Here is a 13,511-nt window from a genome sequence, read left to right on the forward strand (position 1 = left end):
TCCGATACCCAAGAGGTACATGCTCTCGAAAATGGGGGGTTCTTGGACCCCTGCTCACATATGGATAGCGCTGAGCCCGGTGAGCGGCTAATAAATGACGTGTCTCATTTAGCTGCAGGCTGCCATAGGTAAGCAGATTGGCAGATAAATGACTGTAGAGCTTTGAAATGCAGAACGTGAGCCGAGAAAATTACAGCTCGAATAGAGTTGACATCAAAAACGATGACAAAAGTGGCATTTACAACAGACGTCAAAGGCGTCGTTAGCGATGATGACGATGAGGACTACGAGAACGATGATGTTGAGGAGGAGCCGGCCAAGATCCCCAACCACGATGAGGTGCTCTTCGCCTTTGAGAGCATCACGAATGAGGCTCGCAATAAGAAGCTGAACTTGGGTAAGAGAGAGAGTCGCGAGAGCTTCTTACAAAAGTATGGGCATTTTCTCTCCAGATCGACAAAAGACTCAAATCAGACACTCCTCCATATGATTGCCAACACAGTGGGACACAAATCTTTGACTCGATGTGTTATCAAATTCGACAAGACTTTGCTAAACCGCGTGGACGACTCAAGCAAGACTCCTCTGCATATCGCTATCGCCAAAAAGAACCATGCGTTTATCGAAGTGGTCCTGGATGAGAAGAAGGCGATCGATGACCTTGATTCACTGCTCCGCATTACTTGTGAGCACAGGAGGAACTGTATTCACACAGCGATCTATCACAACCTCCAACCTCAGTATACCACAAAATTGGTTAAACGATCATCGGAAGAGACACTAAAGGCCCAAGATCAAAGTGGCTTGACCCCTCTTCATTTGGCTGTCGATTATAAGTATGCATCAGAAGGACAGTTGAGGATTGTCGAGGCACTTCTTGCTCATGGGGGCAGTGCTTTGGATGAGTATACCAAAGAGCCTCAAAACCTATCCGTCTATGAATATCAAGACTATACACAGCGTCTCTGGCGGAAACAATTCGATGTACCACTTTCCGCTCGTGTCGGGGAAAGAAAGCAGGACGAATCAAGGGACGAGCCACAAGGCCAAGAGAGCGAACACGCCGGAACAAGGACCAAAGGGGGGCTGGAGCATGTTGGTGGGAGAAACCGCATCTCTCAGCAAGGCAAAGACGGCCACGGAGGGCTACATCGAACGCCTGATAACCCCCATGCACCAAGATCAGAGCAGACAGAACCTCGCACTTCTAGTGAAAGTGTGCGCCATGCAGCCGTGAACAGAAATTCACCTATCGAAGCACCTGAGGGCTTCAAGCCTTTACAGAGACGACAAACGAATATGGATGACCAACTTGTGAAGCAGGCCCAAGAAGAGAAACGCAAGAGCGAATACGCAGAAAAGATCCGCCAGGCGGTCAAACTACACTATCTTCGGACTACTCTGACGATTAATTCGAAGCCTGCTAGTAGGGACCAGCTCAAAGCGGTCAAGTTTCTACATGGCGCGAATCTAAACAGTGAGATAGAGTTCTCAATAGCTCTGGCATATACTAACCTTGATCTTCAGACATTAACCTGTGCTTCGACTACTCTGAGGCACCGCCGGAGATCTATGAGGATTCCTTCAAGCAAAGTTATGACCACATCAACTTTGATCAAGTTCTGCGCTACGTTTCATTCCGAAGGATCGAGCTCCAGAAACCTCCAGTATCGGTTGTAAAAGCGAGGCTAACAAGGAACCGAGGGCAGACGTCAAATCAGGGGCGCGGTAGGGATGACTTGACTGTTTTCTTCAACTGGCTCAAGGGGAAGGGAGTCAAGCATATCCTCAAAGTGATGGTGGATGACCTGAGAGATCCATCGCATAGCGACAAGGCCCTCGAGGATTGCCTACGACCTTTCGAGGTGGAGATTCTCGACTGGACGAAAGTCGACTTGTGTCCGGAGACTATCTTGACCGCTTGCCGAAATGTCAGGCAGCTCTATTTGCGATGGAGCGGTAATAGAGCAGTCCTACGGGCATGGAGTGAGCCTGAAGGGCTAGCGAAGTTGGAAAACCTAGAGGCAGTACATCTGGTATACAGCGAAGATCAGGTATGTGTTGCATGAGATTTGAGGATAGGATTGTATTGATGTTGGAGATTATGACAGGCGTTGGAGTCGGCAGATCGCATCACCATGTACGTGAATCATTTCGAGGAGCGACTGAACGAGTCAGCAGCCGCAAACCCAAAAGAGAGTGTTTCAACAGATGGAGACGATGCTGAACAAGCAAGACGTATACTCGTCTTCAGGTGCAAGGCAGACGTCCCAGGAAGTGAACGCATCGTCCGAGAGGGCGCGTCAAAGGCTCAAAGCGGCATCAACGAGATGAGTCTACAGTCTAACAGATGGTTAAACTGTATGGACAAATTCGCCGACGAACTACAAAACACTTGCTCCGAATTTGTCAAGCCTCAGAATGGCATCAAGGTCGCCCTTATCGACGATGGTGCTGACCCATATGTTGAGTCTCTTCGGGGTAAGATCTGGGGCGGAGAGACGTTTAGCAGAGGTTTCCCGCATGAGAATGGCCCAAGCCCTTACTATAGGTCTACCAAGGGCCATGGAACTGTGATGGCGGATATGATTTGCAGGGTATGTCCAATGGCGAGATTGTATGTGTACAAGCTTGAGACGCAGACGAGTCTCAACTTGGCGACACAGACTCAAGGTAAGGAGTACATTGCGGCAGAAAGCGCGGCTTTGGTGAGTCTCGGTTCGGTAATATGAGTTCTTGCGCCTCGACTAACATGAAACAGGCTGTGAGAGCGGCGATAGACCAGAAGGTAGATATCATCTCAATGTCCTGGACGGTCAAAGAAACAGTCGAGAATCGCGATGGCGTAAACACTTTCCGCCAAGCCATAAAGGACGCCCTTGACGCTGGAATACTCCTCTTCTGCGCCGCAGCCGACACTGGCGCCATCACTGAAGTAGAGTACCCATGGTCTTTCGACCGCCAGCGCATCTTCCGCATCGGCGCTGCCACTGCAGATGGTCGTGTATGGGGCCCAACAGGCAATCCTCAGAATTTGAGTTTCATATTACCCGGCCACAAGGTAGTGTCGCGAAATCCGCACCGCGAGGGGGCGTTACCGGATGACTTTGAGGAACGCACCGGTTCATCCGTGGCTACGGCTTTGGCAGCTGGTCTAGCAGCACTCATATTGCATTGCGTCAACCTTGCTGTTGTTCATGGAAAGGAACATCCGTCTACCACGGCTGTCAGCGCCGAAGACCTGGAGAGACTTGCGAATCACGATGATATGTACAATGTGCTTCGTGGAATAGGGTTGGATGAGGGGCAGCAGCGGTTTATTGAGGTGTGGCGACGGTTTGATCGGCCAGCCAAGGAGCTTAAGGAGCCGATGAGTGATAAGATGGATGCACTTGGGATTGTGGCCAGACTGGCTCGAGATCTTGTTCCTAGTGGGAGTAGCTAGTCTTTCGCCGGGCTATAGGCAGCCATTAAATATACTATACTAAGACAAGGTCAGAAAGACTAGGCAGTAGTCGCTACTTAAGATATAGGATATTATAATTAATAATAAATATCTTTTAATTAACTTTAAAACCTTAAAGGGCTATGTATAGAGTTCATAAGCCTTTAATCCCTGACTGTTCTGGCTTATTCGCACAGCCAGCCGGCTGTGCGGGTATAAGCCACCGCCTGACTTATAACTTATTCAACACTCGAATTACCCCACTAGTATCCTCCCAGGCCCAACCTTCTTAAACAACCAAGTTACCAGCACTAACGACCCATAGATAGTTACAAAGGCCACGATGTCTCTTCTAGGGGTCGGGTCTATTCAATCGCCTGGATCGACTATCTCCTTATTGCGTCCCAGATACCCCCTGGGCTGATATGCGAAGCGAGGTATCTCGAAGGCCTCGATGACTTTATCTTGGGCGTGGACCTGAATGAAAAGATCTCGAACCTGTTTTATTCGCAGGATGCGAAAGACCCTGGCTGCCAGCCTTCAGCGCTCGAAATATTCCTTGGTCAGCTTGATAGAAGTTCTAGAGGGAAGCGGCTACCATTCCGCTCAAATCTGTTGGCTGATGTCATGGAAAAGCTTCTAACAAATGCCTGCAGTCACACGCAGCAGGCGAAAATTCTTTGGCCGGCCATCGAGAGAATGTTGCCACCAGAAACAATAAAGCGGCTGAAGGTTACCCACCACGCCCCAAGCTCCAACAAGGCAGGACCTCGTAACAAGAGAAAACGGCAACCTGGGGAAGGTCTGGACGGGAAGAAGATGAAGAAGCGTGATAGTAGTCAACGAAACAAAGGGTGTCAAGGAGAAAGCGAATATGATGCGGATACTGATTAATAATATATCTAGCCTTAAGCTAGATTATAATTTAGCAATAGATGCCTATAGTATTATTAAAGTAAAGGATTTATTACTGCTTAATACTTTTAAATAGTTATCTTATTTAATAAAATTATAATACCCTACTCCTTTTTTACTATAGCTAAGATAAGTACCTGCTAGTAAAGATTAAAACAAAGCCATTCCCCACATTCCAGTCGTATATTTGTATTTATGCGTCCGAATCTTGCGTCTTCCATCAGGCAACACTTCAACATACTCATTCAGTCCAGGCCTATATCCAAGCTCCTTTTGCTTCTGCTTTAACATTTTATCAGCCTCCTTCTCTGCAGTAGTTGGTGGCCGAGTTGGCAATGGCAGCCCAGATCTGCGGGCGTCCTCAACGGCAAGACAGAAGCCTAGGTCATCTTGTATTTGCAGTAGAGTCTCGGCAGACAACGAAGAAATTTGTTTCTGCATAGGACTTAGACTTGTAGAAGATGATGCCGCTTCTGAAGGTTTTGTGTAAACGAATTCTGGGAGATCGTCGCGAATGCGCTCGCAGGTCCAGCAGTGGCAGTGCTCTTGTATAGGAGAAGGGTCGTCCATATCGAAAAGAATTTTCGCATCTCTTTTGAGGTCCTGCCCCTGTGTTTGGTCTGATTGGGTGCCTCCAATTTCTTTCAGGAAAGCCTTGTATTGTCTTGGAAACAGGCGGTGCGTCCTCCAGAAAAGCCTAACTCCGAAGGACTGGTGACTAACCATCTCCTCCTCCACTGCATTGGGCTCCCTCAAGTGAAAGTCCAGATACTCCAAGCCCGCTCGGATCAGGGATCCTTGCAAGGCAGGCGAACGTATCCACAGAAGCTTATTAGACTCCTCAATGATGCCTTCATGCCTCTTGACTTCGCTAAATAAATCTGTTTCGATACGCACTTTGCCAGTGTCGGTATATGCCGGGGGACTTTGTAGATACTCAAGAATGTCACATGGTTGAGACGTGATATTACTGAACAACTTCTGCGCAGATCGTGGAAGTACAAGCTGCATCTTATCCATATCGATGACATCGCGGATGGCAGGCCAAGGGAAGCAAAGGTTTTTCAAGCGCGTAGCATTGGTACCCTGGGCGTTGCAAGCAGCCTCATAGGCCTCCGGGCTTAGCATAAGAGCGTACCATACTAGTAGTATATCCAATGGTGGTAGATAGTCCTTGGTGAGCTGGAGAGCAGCACGGCTGCCACCATGATGCGAGTAGGCGCTTGCATGATTCAGTAATAGCTCAATACCAGACCACCAAGTCGTGAATCGTGTAACTGCGAGTTTTATGAGAAGGTCCCATTTTCTGGATGCGGGAAGCTGCGTGGGCTCCGATGGCGATGCTGGCTCTGGACCCTTGGTCTCATCATATGAAGGTGGTTGGATGACCTTGACGTCAAGCGCCTTCGCACTAGCTTTCAAGTTCCGGAAGCATTCAAGCAGAGCAAGATGTACAGCAGCGTGACTCGCGTCGGGATATGCCAATAGAGTCTCAATACTCTGTGTTTCCGTTTCGCTGGGAATCGAAAACACGTTCGAGAAGACTCTTGGGTCGGGGATAATTGTTTGTTTACCATCTGCTTGGGAGGGCTTGTATGACGATGGCAATGTCCAGGTGTGCGGGTCCAGATTGACGGCTTGGTCCACGACCTTTGCGCCGCTGCGAAAGTTTTTAAAGAACGGCATCGAGAAACCGTTGCATAGCGAGATGAAAGGGAAGTTTGGAGGATGAGCCACTGAAAGATGGAAGATGAAGCATGTGGTATAAAGAGGGAAATTAATTGTTAGCCTTGCAATCCGCCTTGAATTCCTTGCGCCTCATTCTGGGGCGCATGCGCTAAGCCACCCAACTCTAAAGCTTAATTCAGATAAGGCTCAACAATGATCTTCATGATATGATTCTCAGAGTGATAGATATACCTATACACCATTGATCTCTGTAAAAAAGGCATGCAAGATCTTTGCAGCCTCCTCCGAATCGTCCTTTCCTCGAATCTGATCCAAGGCAGCTTGCGTTTGCTCAGGTGTGAATCCCCGTTCAGGCGTGTAGAAATATTTGATAGTCTCCGTTGAAATCTCCTCGGTGAATTCAAAATGGCCTTGAAATGTCAAGACACGTCGTGGCTGAAAGATTCCCTGCACGGCGCAATGCGGCGTGCTTCCTATCGACATCCACGACTCGGGCCATGCTGCTTCAAACCGAACATGGTCGCCGTGTGCGAACTGTATCCGTAATCGGTCTCCCTCAGGCAGGTTTAGAATATGACTGAACTGAGCTCTGAATTTCGGGTTCAAGGCAACTTTGTGGATGCCGACTTCATAGCCCTTTGGGTCTTTCTCGACAATCGCTCCGTATTTCTCAAGCAGGGCTTCAGAGATGATCTGGTGCCCGAAGCAAGCTCCGAATAGCCGCACATGTTGATGATTCTGGTAGACTTCTTGAAGAAAAGTTTTCAACCTCGCAATCCATGGGTCCGCATCATATACGCCTTTGATAGAACCTGTGATCAGGAAGGCGTCGAAGTCATTTGGATCGGGATATTCGTCTTTGATAATGTCAAATGCAGAAATCTCCAGAGCCTTCTCAGACCCTAGAGTCTTATTGACAGCTTGCAGTCGGTGGGCAAAGATACTACTATATGTTGGTCCCCAAGTTTCGGCAACCTTCGGTACGACGTAGTCGCAATCCAAAATGGCGACCCGTACAGGTTGTTGGAGTCGATTTTTCACGGTCATTATTTCTCGGGCACGGAGATGTTCGATATGTGAACTTTCAACTTTAGAAGAGACAAAGATTTAAACTAGTTGAGGAGTCCGGCTTCGGAATACAGTAGATAAGGGCCATCTTATAATGTCCACCTGATCATGAACTACAGCCGAATGCACCCCCACTCACTATTTTTACCAAATATGGAAAGTTTTAGAGACTGCTGGTCTGACTAGTACAATCTGATGCTACCATGGAGTGGGTGTTCTCCATCCTTATCGGCTACATGCCGACCTATGCCGAAGTACTCGGGATAACCTCCGACTAACAAATCCAACCTCCATCGACGTTGTAAACAGCTCCAGTGACGAAACTGGCTTTATCACTGAGGAGAAAAGCAATAATATTTGCAATTTTATGTGGTTTCGTAGGACGCTTTTGAACCTGCTGCGCAACTTCTGCTTCTTTTGCTTCGGCCATTACCTCGCCTTCCATCATGGGAGTTCGGACACTGCCTGTTAAAGATAGTGGTCGTCAGAAATGCGGTAGTTTTCTGGGACGGCTTTGTGATTTTTCGACATGTAAAGAGACGTACATGGTGCCACGCAGTTGATGCGAATATTCTCGTTCTCCTTTGCAGCAGATCGAGACATGCCAATGACAGCATGCGTGCTCGCACAATATATAGAAGCATTAGAAAAGCCAGCTCGACCATCAACGCTTGCCACCGATACCTGCACACTTATGAGCTTTCCTCTTCCAGTAAAGAAGTTGATCGACACCTACAATACTTCCTCCAGCCTTCATATGCTTTAGCTCTGCTCTCAAACAATTGAAAACACCACGAGCATTTACTCCCATGATGAGGTCCCACGTATTATCTGTTTCATCACGAAGACATGTACCGTGGGTAAAGACACCAGCCATATTGACAGCACCGTCAAGCTTGCCAAAGACAGAAACGGTCTTCTCGATCCATGGACTCACTTCTTGACTGTCACGCACATCGACTTGGGTGATTATGTGCCCATCACCAGAAAGAGACTCAAGAGCAGTCTCAAGGCCGGCTTTGTTCATGTCGGCGAGCGAGAGTTGGGCACGGCGACTTGCCAGAAGCTTAGCAACTGCGGGGCCAAAACCAGATGCTGCACCAGTAATCGCGATCTTCATTATTCAGGTTAGCTTGCTTTCAAATAGCGAGAGTTCTTGATATACATACCACCTTGCCTTCGAATGAAGCCATTGTTGATGGACTTGAGTTTTTCTTTGGCTAATATTAGGCGTGTATATGCTGGGAGATACTGTAAGGTCTGAGATACATAGGTTATTGGTAGCTGATATTTGTGTCTAAGAGCTTATATCAACATGAGGAACTTAAAGCTGAGCAAATACCATTTAAATAGTCCTTCATCACGAAGAGTTGGACTCGGGCGCAAAGTTCACTCGTAGACCTGCCTATTCCCCCAGTATCTGTGGACAAGACAGTACGCGTAAATCTCGACCCCAATATTTCGCTACGTGGTATGCGCCACAACTCACATTTGTTTCCAGTTTTAGTTACCTTTCTCGCGCCAACTGACTGCATAAGTAGAACTGCTTCACCTCCATTCAGCTTCTTAGGCTCGACATACCAAATTCGGTTAGACAGCCCAGGCATCTTGTGCCTCCGATTCCTGGTACCTTTTCGACGCATGAGCGAATGAGCGTCGTTATAGCCCAGTGGTCGTAATCTGAGTAATCAACTGCTATTCATAGCGTCGAAAGCCACCGTTGCTTGTTTGCGAGCGCAGTTGTTATGTCCAATGGTGGTAGGTTCGTAGGCCTCACGAAGATAAGATAAGATAAGATAAAGAATATCCTGGGTCTTTTCAGTCTTTACAGCATTGGTGCTTGGTAGTGAAGCAGTTGGTCATTATCGGAATCATTATTCTTGGGAGTACATAAGCGGTCTATAGTCTGATTGAATCTATCTTTACTTCTTCCATTCATTGCCTAGGGTGCCCCATCAGCGATTGGATATGTCTGCTTCGAGGCATCTAGGTATAAGTCTTTGATATCATGGTGGAACTGCCCATGTACCCGACGGGCCAGTGAAGTCATGATACTCCTGCTCAATAGCTCAGGCGTCTTGTGTTTATGTTTCCAATTGTGGCTCACAAAAACACCCTTGCACTCTCCATTTCCGTCAAGCGTGAACTCATTGCCGTTGGCCTGATTACACGGTATGTTTTTCACATCATGTGTCCTGTTGAACTCGTACCGGATATAGTACGAAAACGCGCTCTGCTCATGTGCCCACTTGTGGTTCCAATGGTTGCAGCCAGGTATACTCCTTGGGCAATCTTCCCATCGTTGAAACATGTCTTGGGTACGCTGACTTGCGTGTGCGATAACGAAACCCGTGTTGAGGATGAGGTTTCCTTGGGGATCGTAGTCTTGTTCCCAGTCGAGGTCGTAAGCCATGGCGACTAATGTCTCTGGGCGGTAATCCCAGAGGTTCATGAGCCATTCTAGCGGGAGGTCGAGATGCGTAAAGACGGCGTCTGAGTCGAGTGAAATGACAAAGTCGTGGGTCTTTAGAGCTTCTTTAGTGACGGCTGGCTTTACCCAAGTTCCGTGTCGATCGGGATAGTCGGCTGCACGGACTAGTCGGTAATCGTAGCCGTGGATCATAGCTACCCCATCAGCGTCAGCAGAGCATCGGGCACCAGAGTCGATTGACTATACCGTATATATAGTGGTTTAGGTGACCTCCAGTCCGCCCGGGTAGTGTTGTAAAGTCCAACGGACATTCATTCAACATCGTGTTCTCCGTTTTACCATCAAGCCGAGTATCGGTATCAACGATAACAACCCGTTTCCCTAGTGGCTTCTTCCATCGCACTTGGTTGATTGGTACTTCGAAGCGTTCTCCCTTATCAGTAACAAACACTCTCTCCGTGATGGGGTGCACCAGGGGTTTCCATAGCTCCGCCATCAGCTTCGGTAGAGCCAGGCTCTCGGTTCCATTGCCATGCAGTTTATATGCTTCCGGTCGAGGCTTTTTATGACAATTGACACTAAAGGCATCTGCTGCTTGTGAAGCCGAAAGAGATGGGGGATTAGAGGGAGAGACAGCGGGATTCCTATACGATACATCATCATTAGCATCGCAAGTAGAAGTCTTTGTCGTGCAAGCGAGTGGTCAGTGTGTACTTACAGCGGATAAAAGGAATAGACGGGAAAGCAGAAGAAGACAAGGAATGCAGTGAGGCTGACAACGGAACAGATCCATATGGCTCGCCTCGGAGCGTTCAACACTCCCATCTTGACACCATTTTGAGCACCGCAGAATTGAAGACCCATTTTGAAGAGAACGAAGCAAGAACAAAAGAACATAGCATGACGTGAAAGCTGCGAGCTCAACATTTTAAATATGGCAGAAACTCAGACCGGGTCCCGCGGGGCCAAACCATAATTCGTAACCCTATTGATCTGCGAAAGCTTGATGCTACGTCCCCTGTTTGTAAGTAGGAACAGCCGAAGCTTTGATCTACGTAATCAAGCGGAAGCAACGCTGTCACTCGGGTACTATTTAGCCAATGGCGACGTATCTACCGTATGATGGTTACGATTCTTACCTTCCAAGCACAGGCTGTGGCTGGAATAGGCAACTACCGATATACGAGAAGGTTAATTCCCCTTTCCTTCAAGGGAGAATCGTTCTAGACCTGTCTAATAAGCTTTGGCAATTGGTTCCATTGTCAAAGTGTTACCTAAAGCAAGGTCCACAGCTCGGTTAAGGATTGGACCATGTCAAGGCAAGGCTCGGGATCCTTTGGACCAGTTTATCTCAGTACCTTGGTTTAACATTCGAAGCTTCCCTTGTCCGTGAAACAGAGGGTTAAGATGCAGGCGGATGGAAAAGGCTTAGACGTTTTGAGATTCTCAAACAAGTCTGAGTATACTAACAAGTCAAGATATATAGCGCAGGTCATTAGTCTAACTTGGTCTTCTTTACTGAAGATGGATGTCCCTTATGATGATATTCCGTCAACACTACGGAGTACCACGATCAACAATAAACAATGAACCTATGGTCAGTAAAAAAATAAATAAATAAAAAACGCATCATCACATGAGAATCCCAATTTATCGGACTTTGCATGATGCAGCTAAGCCTCCCTCTTTACGCGTCAGGGCTGAGGCGCAACACCGGAGGATCCAGTAGCGTAGTGGGAAAAAGGAAGACCGTCTCATTGCGTTTACGCGAAAGCCAATCAGACACCCCAGCACTGAGTCAAGTAAACTTCAGCGTTGACTAAGGTTAAGAGACTAATAGCCTCGTGCTCTAGCTACGGCCCGACCAGCTAAAGACTTCCTTTACTTTATTCTAAGAATATGGCCAAAATTCGATAAACGATAAAGGGTCTTTCTTCATGGAGATCATCTCTTGTGTTCACTCTCCTGCCATGCCCTGGTTTATCCTGATACTAGGTCATGTGCTGTGCCATTTCGGCCAATGAGGTGCGGATTCCGAGTATGACTCAGCCTACGTCATGTTCAAGCTGTTAACCATGAGCCGCCTTTCTCGCATCCATAGGTGAGGTATATTTGCAGCCAGCAGACCTCTTCGCATTAAGTTGATATACTACTATAGAGCCTAGAGATCTATACTAAACTCATCCAATCCCACCTAGCTTAAGCTATATATTTTTTATCGTTTTGTAAAGTCTTTATGTTTTCTTGCCCCAAACTGAAACTTATCCTGAGTATTTCCATCAAAACATGACTCCAGATGCCTTTCCAAAATTCCTACAACTCCCCAAAGAGATTCAGATTCTCATCTGGGAAGCTGCAGTCCGCCCAATCCCTGGCGATCGCCATGTTCACCGTTTCTATATCGCCGACTATCGTGTTCTCCAGCCAACTCCCATGAAACCGATACAAGGGAGATTTCTTCGCTTGCTACGCACTAAGAAATTCGAGTACGAGTCTGTGAACATTGCTTCAGGGCTTTCACTAGCTATCCCAATTGATGATGTTGCGGGCAACCCAAATGAGTCAGTCTACCTGACAGACAGCTATCTCTGGACTTTTTGCAAGGAATCACGCCAAGCGATGGAAAGACGCTTCACTAAGAATGAATGGTGGTCGCACGTCAAGTCCCCCTTTCACCCAAAACGTACAGCAGAACCAGGCCGATATATCAGTCAAAAAGGCGCTACTCATACTGCATCTTACCAAGACAATGATGGTATCGTCAAGCATATCACAATAGATTTCGACAACGATCTCATCCACTTTGATCCTCGGTGGCTAAGCCAAGTGGATTGGTGGCATATTAGCCCAAGTGTCTTCTTGCCTCTATTCGACGAAAGCCCGTCCAATCAAAGATCAGGATTCAGCTTCATAGGGAGCAACGTTGCGATGGATTATGACCCCACGATTATGGACACCCTCAAAAACCGTAAGGTCCACTACAACCAGATAGGATTGGGGATGACTCGTGGAGTTTTTGAAGACATGATAAGCTATCTCCTTGACCTTGCAAAGGTCACAATTTGGTGTATTGATTACAGCCTGATACGGGCACAGCATATCCCAAGAACGTCAGAAGAAGGGAGAGGGCAGCAAGAGAGGAATGCATATCCCACAAGGGAGATCTTCCGTTCAAGTGATCTCATCTACACGGAAGTCAAGAGAGAAGACATCGGCACCTGGTGGGTCGTAAGCAACAGCAACGATGAAGTCAACATTGGCGAGGCAGAGACTGCTTTCGACATGTTTGACCTTCTATCACTCAACGACGCTCTATCACTCAGCAATGATGATCTCGGTCATCTTCGGGTTCTAGCTTGTGAACCAGTGGCTGGAAGAATGCCTCGACCGCGTACACCATGGGCGCGGAGATGTGTTGGTGATGAGACTTGCGAGACTTGTAATCCCGACAGAATTGTTCCTCGTCTGCCGCCGTCAAATATCAAGAGAGAAGGATCAGAGATTTCATCGAGCGTTTCTAGCTCAGACTTGAATTTATTCGACTAGAGAGATCGGATGAAAAAGCTTAAGGTCTCTACCCTAAGTGATGAACGTCTGAAATAAATTTAGAATAATTTATCTTTAACTTTATGGACTTCAGAATACCTATATATTCTTGATATCTTCATGTTTTGTCGGAAGTTTTCTTGGTTACCGTGTTCTGGCCCCACAATGTAGTTATCCGGCCGACTTGCCGCGCGCTTGTCATCATAAGTGCCGAGTTTGGTGACGTGATTATCAATCATGTTTGGCCGATCAGATATCATGGCATGATTTGCTTATATACCAATCTTGGGGAACATTTAACAACTGGATGCACACCTCATTTTCTCTGAAATAGTTGGCATGAAACCTCCATCTTTACGTATCTTGAGTAGTCTCAAGCCATACAGGCCGCATATCATCCCAAAGCAGAATACCGTC

General features: G+C 47.3%; 7 protein-coding genes across 7 annotated transcripts; 2 read left to right on the forward strand and 5 right to left on the reverse strand.

Annotated features, from left to right (window-relative positions):
* Positions 1–222: 222 nt before the first annotated feature.
* J7337_011912 (uncharacterized protein) lies at positions 223–3,445 on the forward strand (the record flags this gene model as incomplete). Its single annotated transcript, XM_044829445.1, has 5 exons — positions 223–1,477; positions 1,528–2,054; positions 2,112–2,597; positions 2,631–2,708; positions 2,762–3,445. The coding sequence occupies 5 exons, from the start codon at positions 223–225 to the stop codon at positions 3,443–3,445; spliced, it is 3,030 nt and encodes a 1,009-aa protein (XP_044676120.1).
* A 1,065-nt stretch (positions 3,446–4,510) lies between these two features.
* J7337_011913 (uncharacterized protein) lies at positions 4,511–6,046 on the reverse strand (the record flags this gene model as incomplete). The annotated part of the gene is made up of 1 exon (XM_044829446.1): positions 4,511–6,046. One exon carries the CDS (start codon positions 6,044–6,046, stop codon positions 4,511–4,513), a length of 1,536 nt encoding a protein of 511 aa, XP_044676121.1.
* Positions 6,047–6,280: 234 nt separating this feature from the next.
* J7337_011914 (uncharacterized protein) lies at positions 6,281–7,096 on the reverse strand (the record flags this gene model as incomplete). Its single annotated transcript, XM_044829447.1, has 1 exon — positions 6,281–7,096. One exon carries the CDS (start codon positions 7,094–7,096, stop codon positions 6,281–6,283), a length of 816 nt encoding a protein of 271 aa, XP_044676122.1.
* A 295-nt stretch (positions 7,097–7,391) lies between these two features.
* J7337_011915 (uncharacterized protein) lies at positions 7,392–7,720 on the reverse strand (the record flags this gene model as incomplete). The annotated part of the gene is made up of 2 exons (XM_044829448.1): positions 7,392–7,582; positions 7,663–7,720. 2 exons carry the CDS (start codon positions 7,718–7,720, stop codon positions 7,392–7,394), a joined length of 249 nt encoding a protein of 82 aa, XP_044676123.1.
* A 61-nt stretch (positions 7,721–7,781) lies between these two features.
* Positions 7,782–8,310, reverse strand: J7337_011916 (uncharacterized protein; the record flags this gene model as incomplete). The annotated part of the gene is made up of 2 exons (XM_044829449.1): positions 7,782–8,231; positions 8,287–8,310. The coding sequence occupies 2 exons, from the start codon at positions 8,308–8,310 to the stop codon at positions 7,782–7,784; spliced, it is 474 nt and encodes a 157-aa protein (XP_044676124.1).
* A 749-nt stretch (positions 8,311–9,059) lies between these two features.
* J7337_011917 (uncharacterized protein) lies at positions 9,060–10,412 on the reverse strand (the record flags this gene model as incomplete). Its single annotated transcript, XM_044829450.1, has 3 exons — positions 9,060–9,788; positions 9,952–10,192; positions 10,267–10,412. The coding sequence occupies 3 exons, from the start codon at positions 10,410–10,412 to the stop codon at positions 9,060–9,062; spliced, it is 1,116 nt and encodes a 371-aa protein (XP_044676125.1).
* A 1,422-nt stretch (positions 10,413–11,834) lies between these two features.
* J7337_011918 (uncharacterized protein) lies at positions 11,835–13,094 on the forward strand (the record flags this gene model as incomplete). The annotated part of the gene is made up of 1 exon (XM_044829451.1): positions 11,835–13,094. The coding sequence occupies one exon, from the start codon at positions 11,835–11,837 to the stop codon at positions 13,092–13,094; it is 1,260 nt and encodes a 419-aa protein (XP_044676126.1).
* Between the last annotated feature and the right edge of the window lie 417 nt (positions 13,095–13,511).

The sequence above is a fragment of the Fusarium musae genome, chromosome 9 (genome assembly GCF_019915245.1).
Source record: "Fusarium musae strain F31 chromosome 9, whole genome shotgun sequence".
In the NCBI taxonomy this organism is placed as follows: domain Eukaryota; kingdom Fungi; phylum Ascomycota; class Sordariomycetes; order Hypocreales; family Nectriaceae; genus Fusarium; species Fusarium musae.